This window comes from Centroberyx gerrardi, chromosome 1 (genome assembly GCF_048128805.1).
Source record: "Centroberyx gerrardi isolate f3 chromosome 1, fCenGer3.hap1.cur.20231027, whole genome shotgun sequence".
Lineage (NCBI taxonomy): Eukaryota > Metazoa > Chordata > Actinopteri > Beryciformes > Berycidae > Centroberyx > Centroberyx gerrardi.
The window spans coordinates 34,334,119-34,357,217 of record NC_135997.1 but is presented as its reverse complement, the minus strand read 5'-3'; the positions used below and the strand labels follow the sequence as shown (position 1 = coordinate 34,357,217).

The 23,099-nt window shown below is 45.2% G+C and overlaps 1 protein-coding gene across 1 annotated transcript in view; it reads left to right on the top strand.

The window, feature by feature from the left end:
- Positions 1 to 13,499, top strand: part of adamts18 (ADAM metallopeptidase with thrombospondin type 1 motif, 18) — a 63,792-nt gene extending 50,293 nt beyond the window's left edge. The window contains exons 19-24 of the mRNA XM_071896218.2: positions 4,803 to 5,007; positions 7,250 to 7,444; positions 10,008 to 10,078; positions 10,600 to 10,765; positions 12,205 to 12,355; positions 13,287 to 13,499. Coding sequence (XP_071752319.2) covers positions 4,803 to 5,007; positions 7,250 to 7,444; positions 10,008 to 10,078; positions 10,600 to 10,765; positions 12,205 to 12,355; positions 13,287 to 13,402 — 904 coding nt within the window. The 3' untranslated portion in view covers positions 13,403 to 13,499. The remainder of the gene's footprint in view (positions 1 to 4,802; positions 5,008 to 7,249; positions 7,445 to 10,007; positions 10,079 to 10,599; positions 10,766 to 12,204; positions 12,356 to 13,286) is intronic.
- The last annotated feature ends 9,600 nt before the right edge of the window (positions 13,500 to 23,099 follow it).

The window sequence follows — 23,099 nt, the reverse complement described above, 5'->3', positions numbered from 1 at the left end:
TTTCATGTTATGTAGGCTTGTTTTAAGAAGGTATTAACGCAAATATTCAAAGAAAATTCTTATCCCCCAATCTAACCCCAGACATAAGGCTGAGACCAAATCTCTCTAATTTGGTTGGTTGTTTTTGTTAGGTAAGGGTAGAAAAGATAAAGAGATTGGTTAGAGAGATGTTCCAAATTAATCTGGGATGCACTTTCCTCTTTAGAAACTGAGAGAGAGAGAAAATGAATAAGAAAGAAAGCAAGATAAGGCTATGGGGGGGGGGTTAGTATTGGAGGAAACAACGGCCATTTGGTATAATTTGCTAATTCCTGCTATTTCCAGAAAAAACGTCTGATTGTGGAAAAGGGAACCCACTTGAATTAAAAAAGCGATATTCGCTATCGTGGAAAATCGATAATACCGAATATCGGCCCAAGCCTACTTGGAGTATAAAGGAGTCTGTGCATTCACGGACCGCTGTTAGGATGCAGAGGAGGAAACCAGGCTAAAGTGCAGTGGAGGAGCAAGTTGAAACAGCTCTAAATAAATGGCCCCTCTCCTATGTGGGCCTTTGGCTGAGGGAACTACAGCTAGGTTGATTTACAGCACTGTTCAAAAGGACAGGCAGGGAACCGGGCCCAGGGTTCAGAGGGATCACACACACACACACACATATACACACACATACACACACATATATACATACACACGACGCATCTTTCTGATAAAATACAAGGGTAAAAATTGAAATGCAAGCCGCTCGCGTCCCGTGCTGATGATGCCGTCATTGCGTCCGCCGCCAGCCACCATGCCACAACAAGTCCAGACTGAACTTTCTCCTGTGTCAGGGGTTGAACAAGCCAGACAGCTATCGGTTACACCTCCAACATACAGCCTCTGTTTCTCCCTAAGTTTCCCACCACCCGAGAGGGCATTTCCTGCCCCTAATCTCGGGCATACCATTTCTCTTATCTAGGCGAAAGGTATTAAACAGCCCCGCTGCTGTCGTGACCTTCCCCCCTTTTGTGTGCGAGAGAGGAAATGATATAAAGCCCAGGTGACTAACATCAGCGCGGTTGTCCCATTCAGGAAAAATAGAGCCGTTTTTGACACCCAGGGATCTTGAAATACAGTAGCCGCTTGTGCGTACGTGTCGATTTATGGCCGTCGCTAAAAGAAACCGAGTCGAGCCGAGGGAGCAGATGGGCACGCAGTCAAAAGCCCGACGGAGAAAAGAAAACTACAAGGTGGGATGTGTGTGCGTTTGCCTGCGCACGCCTGTGTGTGTGTGTGTGTGTGTGTGTGTGTGAGAGAGCGAGAGAGAGTGTGTGGCTATGTGCATGTCTGACAGGAGGGGGGGGTGGGGATGTAAAAGTGCCTGCTTATCTCTGCGGCGTGTATCGCGGGCGCTGACAGGCCTGTCCATGTTTTATTGTGCAGAGACCGCGGGATTCCCATGGGGGCCGCGCCAGTCTAGCCGTGCACAGCCGAAAAAAATCCCAGAAAAAATCCCCCCCACCCCCTCACCCCCATTCTCATCTCCCCCTTTTTGCTGTAGACCTTCAGTCCCCGTCCCGCTGGGGCGCTAAGCCTTATAATAAATACTAAGGGTGCAGGTGAAGTTGCATAAAATGCACGGTGGGGTTAAGAATCAGCCTGTTTGATTTAGATGACCGCACCTGTAAGTGTGTCAGGGAAAACTGGGGATGCTTGACTATGGATTGTTCCTTGACTATGGACTGTGATCAGGGGATGCTGGGAGAATTATAAGAAGCCAATTCAATCTGCCAGCATGCAGCAGGTAAAAGACATGCTCATATCTTACAGATTTTTGTGTCTTGTCTTGCTTTCTCCATGCCACAGCCCCCATCCCCGCCTTCTGTCTCCTCTCCCCCTCTACGCGTCCGTCTGGCTCCCCGTCTCTCCTGTTTGAAGTCGTTTTGCTCTTCCTCTTGGCAGAGACCATCTGCAGAGTCACTTACCGCAGGTTCGGGGTTTCCCTGGGCGCGTCCTGTAGGGGCATATGCAGACAAATCGGGAGTGAGACGCATGGTACCGTGCCAGGGAAATCCTGGAGAAAAACAGAGACCCCCCACAAGACAAAGGATGCATGTGTGCCACGAGAACCGAACCAGATTTAGCTGTAGTTACACTTACAATTAGATTACACTCTTATCCAGAGCAATTTACAATGAGTGCAAAATGAGTGTACCAAAAATAAGGATTGCAAAGGTCAAGGTCTTAGTGCCCTTAACATATTTACCTATAGTGAAGTGCTAGTGAAAGAAATAGAATAAAAGTTAAGGAGTGAGATAGAAGGGACTTTTTTTGAGTGAGTATAGAGGGAAAATCTCCAATTAATCCACACAAATGTAAAAATGTAAAAAAAAAAACGGGTTGAAAGAATCCATGATAGCTGTATTAAGAGTAGTAGTTAGGAGTTTTTCTTTTAAACCTATTTGGCAGAGGAGGCAATTTTGGTATGTAATTCTGCAAAGAAAGAACTGTGAAGAACTTAATATAAGGTTCCCTTCAACCAAAGTCGTTATTAGGTTAAGAATCAATATTTGTTCAGTGGTGGTAACTCGTCTGTGGCCATACAGTGAGGAGGGATAAAACAGGCATGGGTGAGCCTCTCAGAATTTCCCCTGCAGTTTTCCTCTCTTATTACGGCGGGCCAGGAGTGCACAACGCAACGACAGCATTAACTCACAGCACAACAGCATTAACTCATAGATTAATAGTTCATAGATTAATACCAATTTATTTGCATTTAATCATCAAACCCAAAAAGTGAGAACTCAGATTAATGTTTCATATAATAATAATAATAATAATAATAATAATGATGAAAAATACCATAATATTTATCTAAGGTATTTCATATGCAGTAGTAGTTAAAGCATATTATGGTATTTTTCATGATTGTTATGACATCAAATAGTAGTTCTCGCTTATTGGGTATGGTTAGATACAAATAAATTGGTTTAAATCTATAATTTTGCACATTTAAACTTTTGTATTTTGTAACACTTTTATTTTGAAGGCAAACAAGTCCGCCTGTCACTTCCATTGTGTTGTGGCTTAATTTTTCATGTTGTGGCTTAATGCTGTAGTGTTATCATTTTTTCTTTGCTTCACAAAAGTCGTTATGTTATGCACTCCTGGGCCACCGTACTTATGCCTTAAAATTGCAAGTTATTGAAAGATTTCAGAGATAGAAATTACAGCTAGGCCAACGGTGGTTTGCAGCGAAGCGGAGTGGCACTTCAGCCTCTTTCCCCCAATGATATATTGTTATTTATATGCCAGGGAAAAAAGCAAAAAAAAAAGCAAACAAACCCAAAGCCAACAATCCAAACCGGTGCTTTTCGGGCCCAATGGGTCACATCTTTCCCATTTCCAAATTGCAGTTTAGCCCTGCTGCCTCATTTGTCTGCTGGGTTTGAAAGGGAATGAAAGCATTTTTTCTTCCCCCGAAGCAGGTCGGAGGCATGGAGGAATGGTCGGGGCGCTACCACGTAGTCTCAGAACTGGACCGAGCCATCTGCCCATCTCTCCATCTCCCTCTACTAAGCCTGTGGTTGTCAGACCACTCATTTGCTGTAATCTCCCTCTTTGGCCCCAGTGCCAAGACAGAAGCTATTTTAGAAGCAGCAGCAGGCTTTCATCAGTGGCGAAGTATGATTTCACAGATACCAAAGGAGAGGACGGGAGAGGGAAGAAAAAAAAACAGGATAAAAAAGACTGAATGAAAGAAGAGAAGACAGGTGAGAAGAGTAGTGGAAATGAGTAGCGAAGAAAGAGGAATGGAGAGAAAGGAGGAGAGGGGAAAAGAGGTGAGCCAGGTCGTCATTGTAAATGAGAATTGGTTCTCAATTGACTTATCTGGTTAAATAAAGGTTAAAAAAAAAAAAAAAGAGAGATGGAAAGAGGAGGGTGGAGCAGACAGGGATTTTAGGCCAGGTCACATCTGTCTATACCCTTATTGTATGTTGTATGTTGCGGTTGGCCCTACATAGTGTATTCTGTAGTAGAGACCTGGGAAAGCTGTTAAGGAGAGTTGTACTGTATATCCAGTATAGTTTTCATGTTTAGATTCAGATACATATAGTGCTGCTAGAGATGGATGGGACTGGGATGCCGTAGGAACATATGTTTAGTGGGTTTGTGGGTTTGTATGTGTGTGTGTAGATGTGTAAACACACATATGTGAGCATGCATCTGTTTCTGCCTGTGTGTCCAAAGTATCTGTAGCTCATGCAGCCATGTGTGCATGTGTACAGAATAAATATAATCTACCAATACATGTGATGCCCAAGTGCCAAAATATTGTTAGTATACTGTAATATCAATGTATGATCTGTGGTGTCATGCATCCCAGTTTCCAGACTGTAAGAAAAACAAGTAAAATAAGTTGGTTCCTTTAACCACTGAATAATAATTAACAAGACTGTTTGGTATGATAGTACTCATTGGTAATGTAGGGTGAAATTGTGTGTGTGTGTGTGTGTGTTTGGGCCCAAAATAAGTGCAGCAGATTAGAGTTTGGACCTGTGGTTGGCGGTCCTGATTAGGATCTCAGTCATGTGGTTGGTATCCTGATGACAGAGGCTGGCACACATAAGTATAGCTACTCCGTATGATGTGTGTGTGTCAGTGTGTGTGTGTGTGTTTGTGCGCAAACATATGCATGCATGACCCCTCCTCCACAGGTCAAGTGTATGTATGTGTATGTTAAATCTCACCGATACAGGCTTTTCATTTTCAATAACTCATAACTCAACAATCTTCTCCCCCACCTCTGTTTCCCTCCACAGCTGGGCGACGGCAGACTGGGGTCCCTGCAGCCGGTCGTGCGGAGGCGGCCAGCAGACCAGGACCCTGCGCTGCCTGAGGAAGGTGACCTACCAACGGGAAGAGGTGGTGGCGCACTCCCTCTGCCCCGTCATCTCCCCGGCCCAGCTCCAGCCCTGCCACATCCAGGCCTGCCCGCCCGAGTGGAGCACCGGATCCTGGTCGCAGGTGGGTGAAAGGATCGTTTGGGTTCTCTTTGGACTTGTTTTAATTGCTTTTTGGGGATTTAGGGAACACACACTTGACAACAAGTTGGATTTAGGGAACACACACTTGACAACAAGTTGGATTTAGGGAACACACTTGACAACAAGTTGGATTTAGGGAACACACACTTGACGACCAGCTGGATTTAGGGAACACACACTACATAATTTCACATTTGGGTAATGCAGCCCTTCAGAATCTCATGAAAACACAAGCTCTTGTGCTCCTACAACACAGAAGCAAAACAAACATGGAGGTTGAGCATTTTTTGTTTTCCACATTTCCTGTATTATTTTCCTTTGCCTTTGTTTTCCTTTGCTCGGTCTCAGCTCTCTGTGCTCAGATTTGAGCCACTGACCAGCTCGCCCTACTGAAGCACATGTCCTTGACTTGTCAAAATCAAACAGAGTTGTCAAAATCAAACATGTTGGAAATGAATAATAAAAAGTTAATAGTCCTGACTGGATTGAGAGGCAAGAGATTAACATCCTGAACCCTTACACACTACGCTTGTGTGCAGATCTGCATGTAGACAGACAGAGAGATACGTGCCTGGAATAGATATGGCTACAGACGCAGACACACAGACACAAGCATCCACCTGCATGCAAGCAGACACACACACACACACGCACACACGCACACACGCACACGCACACACACACACACACACACACACACACACACACACACACACACAGTTTCCCTTGCAAGCAGACTAATGTCTCCTAAAGCAAAAACAAACACTTTGCTGCCCTCTGTTGGTCATATGGAGAAAAAAAAATGCAAAAAATCCATACTTGTCCAAAATGGAAACAAAAACACACTCATAAAGACACTCAATACATCCTCATAACTGTCACTTACTTGCAATCACAATAGATATATTTTCTCTGTTACCTCTGTCTCATCTGTCTAAACAGTCAACGACAAAAAAAAGCCTAAGCATGAATTCATTTAAACTACAAGACCATCCACATGAATAAATAGCTACTGTCTGGTCTGGGATCAGCCTTTCTCTATTAGCTGTTTGGCATATTTTGATCCATCTTGAATGAATTACCTCATGGAAAATGATATGGACGTGTCTGTCCTCACAACAGTATTCACAATATGTATTTGTCTTATAAAAAACAATAAAAGATAGGAAGAAGGACGGAAAGAATGTGACAGATTTTTTCAATTAAATAGATTACGATTTGCTTTGTCCATGTAATCCCATGGCTATTAACAGATTATGAATTTATTTAGTTTTTGGCCAGTCTCTCTATAACCACAGTGCTTCACACAGATAAAACAGTTCAAAATAACAGACGAGTACTTTTATTTTCTCGTTTTGCTCTACACAGTATTAGTGGCCTGGCAGCAGATCTGATGGTGTGTCAGCTTTCACAATCAAACCACACAATCCTGGCATTCAGCTGTCATTCTTTAGGACAGCGGTGTTTGCATGCTCAGACGCCGCTCCGAGTTCAATAGGCAGTCAGGCAGAGACAAGGCCGCCCCTCTCCGGAAAGATCAATCGGACCGTCCAGTCACCAAAGGACAACTGGGACGGGGCGTGTGCGTACGTGTGTGTCTGGGCGTGCATGTAAATCGCTGTGCACAGATGCGTATGTGTCTTTCATCTAATAAATTAATGCGATGCGGTCGCATAAAGCTGCGGCCGCCGGTCCCAGCGGAGCCGTGCCACTCTCTGTTGTCCATTTCTCGCCGGTTCATGCGGAGTTTACGCCGGCACTCTCTGCTGCTGACGCTGTGATGGGGTCGGGGTCGAACCCATCTCCTGGTTATTGGTTTATTGTATTTAATGTTAGGATATAATGGGCTATCATCGAAGCAGTGACCTGCTGTTTTCTTGTCCGCCATGTGGTGAATTACAAACACGTTGACAGTGCCCATGCCAAGGATTTAACTGCATTTAATTTGGCCTAGTGCTGAAATGCACTGAAAGCTGAAGGTTAAAGCAACGGCGAGAAAAAATTAAGCCAAGTTATATGGGCATGCATGTATTATTTAATCTATTCGTCATCATGAAAGCTTTGCTTATTGAATCGGTAACCTCCTGAACCTCCTGAGGACGCGGTCATCTGTGTCTTTGAAATATTGTGTAAAGAACTTTTGCTCCTAATCTGTTTATTACTATCTCTTAACTAAGACTTCTTCAACTTGCCCCTCACCCTCCGTGTCGTTGTCTCCGCAGTGCTCCAAGACGTGCGGCCGCGGGCTGAGGAAGCGGAGCGTGTTCTGCCGCAGCACTGACCCCGGGGCCAAGGCGGTGGTGGTGCCCGACAGCATGTGCAAGCAGCACCACAGACCCAAAGCCCAGGAGACCTGCGTTCTGCGCCGCTGCCCCAAGAACGAGAGGCTGCAGTGGGTTTCCACCCCCTGGGGAGAGGTACGAAGGAAGTTACATGAAACTGAATACGTAGTTGCAGTAGAAGAGTATTGTTATTTTAAATTGAATCATTTTGGTAAAGGAAAAACCCACCCTGGAACACTTGAACGCTGTTAAAAAATTGGTGAAACGTCAGGTTTTGGTCAGTCCCTCAGAATCAAAGAGCGAGGGCTTCTTTCTAGAACCGCCATTTTGCACCAAGAGACGTTCAACAATCATTCAGGTAGAAATCTATCATAGAAAAGGCAGAGAGACCAATTTGTCCACTCTCCACTCTCGCCACATACATGCAAAACCCACAGCTGAATGCAACACGTTCATGCCCCTTCTCTGGGGGTTGTTGAAAGGCATTCTAGGAAATCACTATATGAGGTAGAAGTAGACGAGGCAGGTTGAGGGAAAATGGGAACACCAAAGTAGTAAATTACAACACTTCATCACAAAATAACTCCTGGAATGCACTGAAATCACAGATTAATGATATATAACAGTGTAAGAGCATCTGAGGGAGGGGTTTTCCTTTAATGTTCTGAAAGAGCAATGCATTTTCAGGTCGGGAAGAGCCTTCTCTGGTCAGAAATAAGCATTAAAAGGATTTAAAACGTACCTACAGACCATCTTAACTTAGTGAAGGTGGTAAAAGTGGGCTGTTGACATCCGGAGTTGCCTTCTCCACCTCGTGCAGACAGGATACAGGTCACTCTGCTGATTTTGAGGTTTCCACATTATTTTACCGGCTGCGCTCAGCAACCTTGCCCGTTTCCCCCTGGGATTACAGCTAAGGTTTCCATGCCAATATGTTATGCTGTGAGACATTACACTCCATCAAGGATTTGCTTACAATTTCCAAGATGTGCTGGCTCACCCCGAAGCTAATCAGCATCCTAAGAAGGTAGAGGTGTTACATACATTTGATGTAATCCGTATTCTCAGGAAGGTTTCATCTATTTTTTTAGGAATGTGCACAAATATTTAGAATGACGGGTCGCCTATTAATCATCACTGTCTTCTCAAATCCTGTTTGGTACAAATAACTATATAGTTTTGTCTTTGGTTCTGTCACCGTAAGCACTAATACCATTCTTGAAGGGTGTTTCATATAGCATATATCCTTCACATAGCATATTATTTTAGCTAGAGGCCCACTTAAGCCAAGCTTTCAGCGTATTTACAACTCCAACAGTGATCTCGAATCATTTCTTCATTTTGGGTACACAGAGAATTAAATGGGTCAAAAAAGATGGAACCACATTATTTACCATTGTTTAGCTTTTGCCACTTTTGCCACTTTGTTTAGCTTTGTTAGCTAGCAACAGATGAAAGGAGGCAGTTAGCTAAGACTCTTTCCGGGTACTTTAAACCTGCAATACGCGATATCAGACCTTATAACCAAACCTGAAACTAACGTGTGCTATGTGTAGATTTCACTGAGACATAATGATATAAACCAATATCCACACAGCAGCCAGCTGTGTTGCTGTTTTCACCCCTTTTCTACCTGTGTTGTCAAATTCTGCTCCTGGACGAAGCTCCTCCTGGTCCCTGGTTCAATTTCTTTAAAAACTAGCTTGGCACCTCCCTTGCTGTTTAAAAGCGGCGCTCTCCCCCTCCCATTCCTGAAAATGCTCACATAGTGGCGGACTCGATGAAGCAAGGGGGTAAACTTGGTAAACTAGTAAACTTGCTACCTGCCTCTTCACTTGCCATTGCTTGTGGCACACGTAAACGTCCGCAGGAGAAAGGCCTGACAAAGCGAGACTGGCAACCGGCGAGACTTCTCCGTAGGTACGGTTAGCTTAGCTATTAGCCTTTATACATGGTGCTTTGCAAGTTTGCCCTTGGCTGGCCTCCGGAGATTGTTGTGAGTTGTGTTGTGAGTTTATTTACAAAGGTGTTGCTGTTTTTGTCACCCTCTAGTGGTTAGAAAATTTCACTTACTGCAGCTTTAATTTCTTCTTTCCACAGAATAAAAGTAAGGGCGACCTAGTTTAACAGACTTTCCCGGGCTTCTTTGGTACTAATGTAATGCGCTGTTTCCCTTTTGATATACCTGCATATTTTTGCACCTTCCTGGCACAGGCATGGATTTTGTATTGCAGTTTAAATTAGGTTTCCATCTGACTTTTCCAGTTTTTGTTCTTGATGACTAAGACGCCTTTATTACCAGCCCGGCTTTATTCTTAGTTATGGTAAGTACAGTAGTTTGAGTGGGAGAGGGCATTGCACTCTAACACACAGCAAGTCATTAAATATGGAATAGAATGGGTCAGACTGAGGGTTAAGTTCAGGGGAAATTCACAGTACAAGGCCAGAGACGTACAACAAAGTGAAGATAATTACTTCTCAAAATACACTGCTGTTTGGATATTGAAAAAGAGCCATAGAAAGGTACTTTTGTGGAGTGCGCAACCCACTATGGCAATATGTGGCCTTGTGGTGTCTGCTGCTATGGGAACACTCCCCATTACACATACACACACACACTCACACTCACACATTACACACACACACACACACAGTTTATTTTCTAAAATCGGCCCTCCTGCCTTCCACTCTGTCCCAGTGCTCCAGGTCTTGCGGCTCGGGCATCCAGAAGAGAGAGCTTCGCTGTGGGGAGCGAGACTCACAGGGAGGGTACGTACCTGGAGCTCCACACCAAAACATCCCTCACACTGTAATAGATCCACAGAAACACTTAAGATCACACTGTATTGCCTCTACAACACTGTGTGGAGTGCAGAGGCTGACATTTAGACAAATTGCCAACTTTGAAATCCTGTCAACTTTGAAATATTCATCTTGATTTGCCATAATCAACCATTATAACATTCTGCTTGCGCTGGCTGAAAACTGCATTATCTCCAAAGAGTCAGTTCTTCAGGGGGTAAAAGAATTACAGCTAGATTTTCAGATCAATACCCATATACTTCTGAATCATACACTCAATTCTGAAAGACTTTCAGGGGCTATAAAATCTTGAAATGTACTCACCACATGAAAAACCACAGAAACTTTCGATTCAAGTAAAAAAAACAAAAAAGTACAAAATAAATAGTATAAAATATTTGGAGTCACCATAGCAGCAATTTAAATTCAATGTTTCAATTGTAAGCTCTGTAGGAATAGCCATTTTGAGCACTCTTCCCCCATCCTAGGTATGTGGAGTTCCCCATACGGAGGTGCAGGAACATGGCCAAGCCCTCGGTGGATCTCCAGCAGGCCTGCAGCCGAGGTCCGTGCCCGGAGCCCCCCCGGGTTGTCCCTGGCAGGACCACCTCCAGCGCCGTGGTCCTGGGCTGGTACTCCTCTCCCTGGCAACAGGTAGGCTCCTCCTGCTTCAACGCTGCGGTCCAAAAGCTGTCCGCACAGGGGGACTTTTAGGCTGTGTGCACACTCTGGCTGAAAGTGTCCCAAATTTGAGTTTTTCCCTCATGTCTTACAGATCTGTTGTTTTTCAATCAGTGTAAACAGCGAAAAGCTTCATAGAGTCGCATTTTTTCAAACCTGACCTGGACCACATGGATATATGGTACAAAATCAGATCCTGAGGCATGCAACTTGTATTTAAATGCTCAAAAAAGAATTTGTTATAATTGCCATGACAAAAAGTAAATCTGAAGTCATTTGCCTCAGACAATTGACAAAGCGAACTTGATTGGTATTTGGGGAGATGCCTCAATTCAGTCAAAACTTGAAGGCCCAGACTGTAACCGAAATGTGTTCAAAACGTCAACGGATGTGACGTCTTGTTATTGTTGCAGGCGATATTGTCAACATTGCTGTCGGTTCATATTGGTATGGGTTACATTCTACAATAAATATAAACAGTCATCCCAAAAATTCAGATCTGAGCAGCAATTGAGTTTGGAATTGAGCATGAATGCCCACAGTGTGTGAATGTAGAATTAAATTGTAGGAAATGAGGCCAGGAGGTACTGGAAGAAGTAGAAAAGGAGTCTTTTGCTCCTTCTACTAATGCCAGTGTCCTTCACACACACTGGCAATCTACTTTAATAATCCACTGAAAAGGACTGTCTTAGTTGAATTGCATTAGGTTTCTCACCTGGCCTTCCCTCACTTTATTGATTTTTGTTTACCAGGCCCTTATCTCTGGGAGGGCTTGGTATAAGCAAGGCAACACAATGTCCACACCATCACTCACAAGACATTGCGGGCATGAATGTCTCCTGTGCTACAATATATATATATATATGTTGAGAGTATCCCAACAAACTGAGAGGCAAGCTGTCCTCACACAGTGCAGGTGGTGGAAGTTCTTAGCCCACACCGGCTGGGGATGTGGAACGGGCCTCAGATGCTATCCAAAAGCTTGACTCTCTGTTACAGTGCCTATTGAGGCAAGTGGTGTAGGCTATGTGCACGCTCTATATCATCTATTATGTAAGAAGTCTTAAGGGCAACCTCTTATAGCATGGCGTCTTTTTTCTCCTTGATCTAACGCTTGTGATCCTTGCGTGTTCCACTGGAGAAGATATCTCCTGACAGCTCGCTGCAGGGCGAGGACATGCTGTATGGGATGTGTGTTTTCTTCATCTGCTCTTTGTTTCAGCTTAGACTTTTTCCTCCATCCCTCCCCTTCCCTCTACGGTTCCTTTTATAATGGTTTCTCTCCCTCCCCGTTCTTCCCCGTTTGATCTCCCTCTCCTATTTATATCTCTGTGCCCCCTTCTCACTTCTCTCTCTCTTTCCGCCCTTGTTTTTGTTACTCTCAACCATTTCTCTCCTTGCCTCTGTCTCAGTGCTCGGTGTCCTGTGGCGGAGGGGTCCAGACTCGGTCCATCCAGTGTCTCCGGCAGGGTCGCCCAGCAGCTGGTTGCCTGCCCCACCAGAGGCCCGTCACCTCCAGGGCGTGCAACACCCACTTCTGCCCGGCTCCAGCCCCTGGCCCCGGTCCAGGACCGGCACAACGCCCAGGCCCGATGCCAGGCCAGGTCCCCGGTGCTGGACCAACACAGAGAGGTAAATTCCTAGGAGGGGGGAAAAAGCCACAATTCATTAAGTGGGTGCAATAGCGTTTCCAAACCAACTGTGCCTGTTCCTACTGCGAATTCTCATTTCCAAGCTCATGCAAAACACTGAGTGAGATCACAGAGATTCTATTTGGTGTGAGGACATCAGGATAAGATGAACCACGTATTATATTTTGTGGTACTACGGCAAAATAAATGGGTACTTATTTCAAACAATAATCGCTATGTAAATTCAAGGTTGTTGGGAATCCTTGGGAATTAAAACATTTTCTGTACATGCTAATTTCTCAGTTTGAGAAGTATAACACAAAAAAGGCTCTTTTGGCTCAACTTACCCTGTTCTCCCCTAGTTTTTGGCAAATTCCACCTAAAAATGGCACTGATTGATAGGAAATTACAGAAATGCTGTTATTATGAAAACCTTTTGTAGCCATTTTAAACACACCATAGTAAAAGAGTAATATTTCCTTCACTGCACTGCATGACCAACATGGAAAGATGAACATGGTGTGGAAAGTTAGAAGAAAACTCTGTCAGTTGTCAGTTCACAGCTGGAATCCACTTTTTCCCAGCTGGGCATTTGTCGGTCTCACGCAACATCTCAAGCACCACTGATCGGATTCTGACGAGACCGGAGACCGATGCGTCTCACTTATGTGTTCTGACATTTTCAATAGTGCACTGATTAGTCTGGGGGAAGCTACTGCAATTACAGGCCAAAACAAGGTGACATATTTGTTGCTGATTGGCCCAGAGGGGGGCTGCATTGTTTGCGGGCGACGACGTGTTCGCCGTTGCCTATATTCGATTGATTCTAAAAACGTGCCGTGTCCTCTGCGTGTCCTTTCCAGATGAGCAGTGTGTGGACCATTTCAGCTGGTGCCACCTGGTTCCCCAGCACGGCGTCTGCAACCACAAGTTCTACGGTCAGCAGTGCTGCAAGTCCTGCTCCAGCAAGAAGCCGTAGAGCTCCGTTACCTCTGAGTCTGTGGCCGCGGGCTCCCGACGGAATTGACACTGCCAGTGCACCTCCGCGGAGGCCATTTGGGGGGGCAATTACTCTGAACACACGGAACTGTGTTTAACGCTCTATGTTTTCTTCCTGGAGTACTTGACTTAATGCATTTTCGCAAAGAAAATGGAAGAGAGAATGGACTCTCGCCGTTCCTTTCTGCTAAAAGAAGGCGACGTGGGCGCCCGCGCTCAACTGCCAAAGCGGCGTCATCGATCACATCAGAACTGGAAAGAGTGCGGATAATGGAGCGTCGCTCGGTGTAAATATAAATTTGCCATTTTCGTTGACTGTTTTTCTTTCGACAACCTCTGAACCTACAAGCCATCAAGAGAACAGGACAAGGACAATAGCTTTTTTTTTTTTTTTTAGCTCGCATATGTTGTATATTTAAAGGCGACTGGTTTCAAAAGCCTTTATTTAAGTTATTATGGTTCGTAATATATGATTTTACATTTTGTCAGGTGTACAGTGGATCTGTGACATGTTATTTCCATGTTTGGATGTACCATAGGATTGTGCCAGTCACCCTTGGATCCATGTTATAAGACATTAGTGGTCAATGGTCAACTGTCTTACGTACTTACCCTTCACACTCTCTCCGCTTGTTATGTTTACTGGTGCTGTATCATGTGAGGACACATTATTCCTGTGCATTCCATACATGTTAACGTTACGAAAACATGCCTATCCGTGTACGTAAAACATTTTATTTACTCACGTTGTCAGTGGTCGTTTTTTTTAACTCTCCTCTAGTATCATTACGGTGATCCAACGCGATCACCTATGAGTCTTTCTTTCTTTCTTTTCTCCCCAGCATTCTCTCTACCTCTTTCTTCCAATCGATCACAGCGGCTGACCTGAATAACGAACGGCGGTGTCTGCAGGCTGGGGGAGAGGAGAGTCAGGTGAAGAGGGAGCGAAGAGGATGATTGGAGGGTTAGTGTGGGTGCAGACTAGATACCGAGAGGCCTCAGCTTGTTGAGAGAGAATAGTGTAGGTGTGTTATCCACAAAAAGTCTGGTCAAAATGGAGTTCTGATGCGGCGGGGAGCTTTGGGCACAATTTCAGGGCCGGCGGACTTGAGAGGAGATAAGTCGTGAGTCAGCTCGGTGTCGATCAGCCGCCACAATCCCGAACAATGTAATAACACTGACTCACAGAGCAGCAACGAACGGCTTGCTTAAAATGAAGGCATTCACTTGACTCACAGACACCGAGATACAAACACTTGACCAGTGGCGGTTTATCTGTGGGAGTATGAGTGTATCCTTTCCAAATTGATCATCCTTTTTTGAGAGAAAATTTGAGATTATCCCTCATGTTCTGCTGCACCCTCGAGCGTCCTCACTTCAAACCATGTCCATCTCTATTTACGCACAGAAAAAGAGTTCTTTGGCTGGGATAGAGGCTGTATATAGAGCTGCAATGACTCAAAATTTCTTCAAAAAGAAGTTTTATTAGTACTGCTGATTTGTAACCACAGAACTTGAAGAGATAAACGGTCCTTCCACTGTTTGCCATTGTAATTTTGGCTAGTACAGCATAAAATATGGCGACTATGGAATTTTAAGGGTTAATTGCTATGGTGACAACGCAAGTCTGGGCATTAAGGCCGTAAAGTGAGAGAGTAAAGAGAACTGCATGTGTCTGTTGCAGGAGTGCTTAGCAAACTGTCAAAACTCAACTGAAAGCTAACGTTAGCAACGAGGCTAACGTAGCATTATCTCTCGCTAGCTCTTCTAGTCAACATTAGCATATTAGCATATCATGGCAGCAAGGCAACAGAGAAAGTCCTTAAGTCCTTGCTGTAAAACCTCTCACCACAGCAACTTACCGTAAGTCGGTTTTTATGGAAGCTAGCTAGCCCAGTGGTACACATAAAAATGGCCGCCGCTAGCTCCGACCATCCTGGAACGCTGTGTTTGTAACATTTCATACGTTCTTAAAAGGTTTGTTACAGCACCACAAAGCTCCTATGCAGAACCATTTGCATTTAAGCTTTTCTGGTACTAGCTAGTACCCTTTTTGTTCACAGTGTATATCATCTGTGCTTTCTTAACTGTCTTTCACTTTCTTTTTACACGGCGATTAGATATCCAGATAGAAACTCAGTGGCCAGTTTCTATCTGGCCACTTAGCAGGAGTCTGCTCGTACACCGTCAGTCTATCTGGCAACTTTTGATATTTGATGACTTTTTGCCCCCTCAAAAGTTTCATAACTCGAAGCATGCTGAGATTTATGCTACCACACAGTGTTTTTCCTACGGTGATTATGCCACCCTTCCTCGCACTGCGGGGGCTGCGATTGCTCTTTAATCAACCCGTCTGCGTGAATCATGGAGCCCGAAGTCCCCACATCATCTCTGCTGCACGCTGTTTACCGGCGTGCTGCGAGCCAGACACCACAAGCTGGGGGCCCACGCACATACACACAAATATGCTTGCGTGGCGAACGCGCACATATAAACATGTTCGTTAAGCGCCAGACGGGCTGTCGAGGTGTGCGTCTGCAGGGTTCATTTGGATGCGTGTGGGTGCATGGATGTATGCTCGCGTGTGTGCTTTTCTGGATGCATGCATGTGTGTAGGTGTCTGCAAATTTGTGTCTGTGTGTGTGCCTTTAATGATTGATTTTATGCATTTAAAGTGTGTGTGTGTGTGTGTGTGTGTGAGAAAGAGAGAGTGTATACATATGCATGCTCCTATATCCCAGCATGTGACGGCTACCTCTCAGTGGGGCAGCAGGTTCACTGCTGAGCTGATGTGAGAATTTCTATTTCTCCATGTACTCCCTTTCAGTTCCAGATGGGCAGACAGTTCACCCTTTTTTTTGGAAAACAGGGTGCACATTTTGCACACCGAGCCCAAATAGATGCCCCGGTCTGTCAACTCCAAAATAGGCCTGTCTCTCCTAATGCTTTCCCAGCCAAGGCTGATCGATTCAGGTATTTCTTTTCCCGTTTTCAACACGGTCTCAAGGTCCATCTTGTGTTTTTTTTTCGTTTTTTTTTTTTTTTCCAGTTGGCAAAGCACCGGTTGTTGTCGGCCCAGCTCTAAGTCAAGAGTCGGCTGTTATTTCCAGCCTCGACATTCCTCCACAAGCCGTCTTGTCTGGCAGTCCGACCAAGACGGTCATTTGTGTGCGCTTTGTGTGCAGTGAACCTTGATAGGACCCCTCACAACTGACAGTCAGCCTAATCACATCTTAACAGAGTTCTATCCTAGTGTGTGTGTGTGCGTGTGTTTGTGTGTGTGTGTGCAGGGAGAGAAAGTGAGAGTGATCTCTCCATTTCTCGCAGGGCTTACTCCGGGGGCAGGCTTCAGAACAAGTGAGAGCTGTCATATTTCAACGCCACCTCTCCCATCAGCACCTCTGTATCAGGCAGAGTTCACCGAGCGCGTGCCCACACATACAAAAAGACACACACACTCTTACCCTTTTCTTGGCATTCTCTCCCTCTCTCTCTCTCACACACACACACACACACACACAGTGACAGTCTAGCATAGGGGGAGTGCGCCTGGTATTTGCTGCAGGGCGATTGCAGGTGGATCACGGCATTGGTGGGGCTTTAGAGGTGCGCGATTTGCGTGGGAGCGGCAGCGCGGGGCTCGTTTGTTGCTGCCGGGCGTCTCGCGGAAACGCGAAGAGATCCGCGGCTCGCAGATCTCCGTGATTAACGGCTCAAAAGACGGCTTGACAGCTCGGCGTCGAGTCGAGCCTTTGTGTTTCTGTCACGCCGTATGAGTTAAGAGCCCGGTAAAGACCCCTGGATATCTCACTCACGGCTAACTAAACCTCCCCGGCTCGCCTCTCCTTATGCGTTCCCAGCCTCCCCTCCATCTGTTTTTTTTTTTTTTTACAGCATCCTCAGCTCACCCCATTCACCTTTCCACTCCCATCACTTTCACTTTTTCACTCCCTCCCCGCCTCCCAGCATCCCACGACCATCGTCTACCATCCTGCTTACTTGACTTGCCTTCATCGCCCTTACCGAAAAAGTCACATGTGAAAACCCACATGTGAATTCAAAGCACATATGTTGGTTTTCACATGTGAACAGTTTTTTCTGCATTTTGACATCACATACGTTTTTACTTCAGATGTAAAAAAAAAAATTACATTTCTAGATGAAGAATATTTTTCCACGTGAACTTTTTTTTCACATTTTCACCTGTTTCACATGTAAAAACTTCATTTCACATGTAAAGAGACAGTTCGCAGGTGAAAATGTCAGTGGGTAATGTCACATGTTCACGTAGGATGTGCTCATGTGTTTTGAATTCACATGTGGGTTTTCACATGTGACTTTTTTGTAAGGGCCCACTTTTCCCTCCCTCCTTTCTTTCCTTCCTTCCTTCCTTCCTTCCTTCCTTCCTATTAACCCCCGCATGCTCTTTCAAACTGAGAAGTTTGTAGGGTTTGACTCTTGGCATTGTATTAGGCATTCTCCTCCCTCCTCTGCACAGTGGCGGATTTCTTTCTTCTCTCTCTTTCCTTGTACTGTCTCTCTCTCTTTCTCTCTCTCTCTCTCTCTTTCTCTCAGGAGCTTAAAGGTGGACATACCACCTGCTTCCCCGAGCATCCCCGCTCAGATCCGCCGAGTAAAAACCTTTTATTTATCGCATTTTCTCCTCGAGGCTATGAATATTATTGATCTGTGTGTTTGCCGCGACTCGCTCTCATCTATCTTCCTTTGAGCGGCCGGCATCTCATCATTTTCCCTTGAAATGTAGGAATTGATTAGGATCCCGGGGCCCCGTAGGCACCAGCTGTAGCCCGATCCGCCTGCCTGTTACCCCTTCGACCTTGAGGAAACGGCTTCAAAGTAGCAGCAAAAGGATTCTGCCCCCCCCCCCCTCCTCGTCTCCCCCCTCTGTCTCCCCCCTCTGTCTGTCTGTCTTCTCTCTCTCTCTCTCTCTCGTCCTTTCTCTTTTCTGATCCAGTTGTGCTCTCATTCTGTCTTCTGCTGTTTCTCACATCCACACACCCCAGCCACCCACACACACACACACACACACACACACACACTCATGTTGTCGTGTGTGTGTACAGTATGTACGTGTGTGTTCATGTCATGGTTTCTATTTCTTTTTATCTGTCGTGCCATTTGTTGGTATTTGCTTGGCATCCCCCCCCCCCTTCCCACCTCTCTCTCTCTCTCTCTCTCTCTCTTTCTCCTCCTTCCTCCCTCTCTTTGCTCGGCTGCCCAAGGCCGCCGTGCTACATATCGAGTTCGACTCTTACATTATCCAAATGTGTTGCTTTGAGAGTCGAAGGACCTTCCCCCATGACACCTGTGAATTAATCAACGCAAAGGCGGAAAGCCCATCCATTTCCCAACCCCTCTTCCTCTTCCTCCTCCTCCTCCTCCTCCCCGGAGAGGCGCTGCTTTGTGTGCGGTCAATTTATTTTACATTGTAGCACTAACAGCAGGGTCGTCTACTGTGCTGCTAGCTGCGTCTCTCACTTACACACACATATATATGCATGCAATAGGCGTATGCGTGCAGAAATGCCTATGGACATGCACACACAGAGGTCAGGCTGCCTTAGTTCGAAGCAATAGAGTCTACTGTGTCCGACTGTGTGGAAGTCAGTGGGTTTGACTGCACCGGCTTTAAGCTGTCACACACTCTGTGGGGATGGAGGAGCAATGTGTGTGTGGGGGATGCAACACTGCTGAGGAAAACACACCGGTTATTAATTACGGCTGTTCCTATTCCGGCCACCAGAGGGCAATGCTTACCCAATAAAGAATCCACAATGGTTTTCTTTGTCTCTCTCTCTCTTTCTCTCTCCCCCCATTTTAAACCACATTTTAAATGCAAATTACAAACAACAACATAAACAAAGAACAACAACAGCAAAATAAATCATAGGCTCTCACACTTCAGATTGTAGATGTATGCAAATGGCTTCCTCTTGATTTTCTCGTATCCAAAAAAAAAAGAGGCATTGACTTTCCTGACCTCTGTCACCAAGTTAAACACCGCTGCACACTGCTCTACGCACATTGCCAAACTTCATTTTGATAGACGCCGTTGCAGCATTTGTTGCACAGACATTCATATTTTATTGATGAACCCGCACGTTCACGCCGGCCACAGGGAATACAATTGCACAACAGATATGTAAATTCCGAACCTATCAATTTTTCAGACTTTTGGTCGGAATGCCAACCGAATCTCTGAGGCTATCCTTCATTTTTGCCCCTTGTGGATAAAAAGATGAATAGGCAAAAACAAGCCAGGCTTGATTTTTGGACCACCGGTGATTTCCTAAGTAAACAGAGGGCTCTCAAGCATGTTGAGGGCGAAGCTGAATTACAAATAATCAGGGGGAAACATCATCAGACGAACAGAAACAAGGTCACAACTATTACCTATTAACTACTATTTTTGTGCAAGCCAAGCAACAAAGTGTTGTTCTAAAGGGGGGTGGAGGTGGGGGGGCGTGAAGTGTTCTCCTTCGTTGTGGAAAAACAGCTAGGGAGTGAATTTGTAGGTAATTGGCCAAGGTTAGAAACCTCGATAAATCAAAGCCATGCTAGTACTTCAAACAAGGACACAACAGCAGAAACATTACAGAAGATCTATTATTCTCAGACACATGCTTTAGCTCCCGACATCCTCATACAGAACAAGTGTACATCGCACCACCGGCTAGCAACGCTCCCCACTGCTTGACCTCCTGCGGTATGTACTGTTAGTCCCGAACAGCATATATAACCTATAAAGAGCTTCCATGTCTGGCTTCACCTCGGCAAGACTTTCATCTAGGGATGCCGCGATCGATCGGCCAGCAATCGGAATCGGCCGATATTCAGTATAAATATGAGATCGGAGAATTCCGATAATGCTTTATAGTCGCCGATTGCAAAAAACGATCGATGACGCAAAACACATGAGCCATGTGCGTTTGTTTACATAACGGTCTCGTGGTCAGAGATATAGCCTAACGTCTTTTTTTTATTTTTTATAATTGGGGTGGGGAGTAAGCTATTTGGTGTGATAATCAGAATGTTATAGGTATTATAACACTGTAACCTTAAACCTTATGTATCAATCACTGTGATCGATACATATTCACATCTCAGTCAGCGGCGGCACAGCGTCTCCTCCTCTCCTCTGGCGCCGTGCGCACGCAGGCAGGTTGATAACCATGGATCCTGTGCGTAATTCTGAACAGATTTCTGTCATTCAAATTTCTCTGTAATCTGCAAAGTCTGATTGTTAATTCCTTGTGTCAATTATGTTTTTATCACCAGTCAATCAAAGGTTATGATTTGAAATGTGTCGGGTTTTCGCTGCCTACGGCACCACACTCGCTTTGCAAGTCCTTTGCGAGAGGAAGTAGGCTATTCAGTAAGATCCCGCACGTAATTCTGAACAGATTTTTGTCATTCAAACAACTCGGAATTAATTTACTTATAAACAGCCAATTTACTAAGAAAATTTCGGTTTTAAACCGGGCTCGAGCCCATAAATGCAGCCAATGGGACGGCCCGTGCCGGGCTCAGACAGAACGTGCACGGGCTCAGGTAGGGTCGGGCTTGTTTTTTTGGGCCCGATCTAAGGTCTGGTCGAGATCCTAACAGAGGAGAGGCAACTGAAAAGTCTCATTTCTCTCCCTCTTAAGAACATTCACGTAGGCTATACAAAAACAAAGACTGAAACGGATATATATCTTCGGAGGGTGTCTCCATTTATTTAACTCGACTCAACAACACAGGCAAGTGGCAACAGTCTGAGTCTTGTGCTTCGTTATCTCACTAAATCATGTTGCGCTACCTAGAACGCACATGGTCGGCCCTAAGTCTCTAGCCAGACTCTTCTTCTGTGGTTCCTTGGTGGTGGAACGAGTTACCAAACTCCATTCGATCCGCAGAGTCCCTCTCAGTCTTTAAGAAAAGGCTAAAGACCCAGCTCTTTAGCGAACACCTTCTCACCTGATGGACTGTGTAATTACTAAAAAAAAAAAAAAAAAAATCTGTATCTGCCTCTATGCCCTCTATGCACTGCCTCGTAGCACCTATGTCCTGTCGGACTAGAACTTAGCTTTATGGCACTTACTCTCGTTCTCTCCTGACTAGATCCTTGCTTGTGTTGTATTAAAATCTCATGTGTACGTCGCTTTGGATAAAAACGTCTGCCAAATGGGAAATTGTAATTGTAACTTTGCACTGATGTGTAGGTGTATTTTTTATTTGTTTGAGTGATGTGCAATGTGGCTGTTGAGGCCTAGTGTGATGTATGTGATACACGTGCCTGTGTGAGTCTATATGTGGCTTAGTGTAGTGTGGAATGACAGCAGCATTCTCTGTGGTCCAGGACGGATTTCTCTACGGAGACCAATAAGTTGAATCTTGAATTCCAATGCCTAAACCCAACCCTAGCAATGGTGAAGACATGCCTGATGGATAACCTCGACCACATGGCATACCCTAACCTTAACCAAAGAGATCTTCATGCCTAAACTCAACCCGAACAACTTGGACTGTGGATGTGATGGATGCCCTCGACCAATGTCCAAACCCTCAACCCGACGCACTAAGATTAAACCTAACCCTAGACTACTTTTCACACAATTATGAGTATCACTTGAAACTCAGTAGACTTTAGTAACACATTATAGTCACTTGATAGGAATTTGAGTATCAACACTGGACTATACAAATAAAGTGTGACCCAAGTCTGGCTACAATGCCATCCTCAAAACCAAGACAAGCTCAGACTACGTCGAGCCGCTGCTGTGTCGTACCGCACTCGAGTTCCACATCGCCAAAATAACTGTAGCGCTCTCTGTGAATGTATACTAAGTTTTGGGGCTGATGTGCCTTACAACTCCTTCACAACAACAGAACCTACAGTACTTCGGCTTCAGAAAACGCTGAAAAAATGTGCCAAAACAGGCCGTCTGTACGCTGTCTGGCGTACAGTAAAGACTCGCGAGCAAGCGATGACGGAGGCGTCTCGTGACGTTTCAAACGGCGGGAGCAGAAGCTATTTACTACAGTTTATACGTGTGTATGAGCTTGTGTGGATGGTGTGTGTGTTTGCATGCGTGTGTTCATGTGTGTGTGTGTGGGGGGCGAAGTTGCGTGGGGGATAGCTCACAACTTTTTCCCTAAGAGAACAGTGACAATAGCAAGTAGATCTCGACCGCTGAAGCGTCTGCGGCTGTCAGGATCGGCTCTGAAATGGAAAGATATATATATATAGTGAGAGAGAGAGAGAGAGAGACAGACAGAGACAGAGTGAGAGAGAGAGAGAAGAGTCGATGACAGATTTCAATGACAATGTGCCTTACAGCCACTTCCTCGGTGCCTTTTTACCCGGCGCCTGTGGTGAAGTGCACACATGAAAGCGAGGGAGGCATCGCATGCAGCCGACACAGCGAACGGCGCCATTACAGATACAAAACAACTGTCACCTGGAGCCGGAGTCAGCGGATTTGACGGCTTACCTTACCTTACCCTCGCCAGTTTGTTTATGGTAAACTCAGAGGGAGCTCCAGTCAGAAAATATGACGAGTATAGCAACAAAAAAGCCTGCGCACATACACTCTCTCTCTCTCTCTCTCTCTCTCTCTCTCTCTCTCTCTCTCTCTCTCTCTCACACACACACACCTCTAATATCAACACAA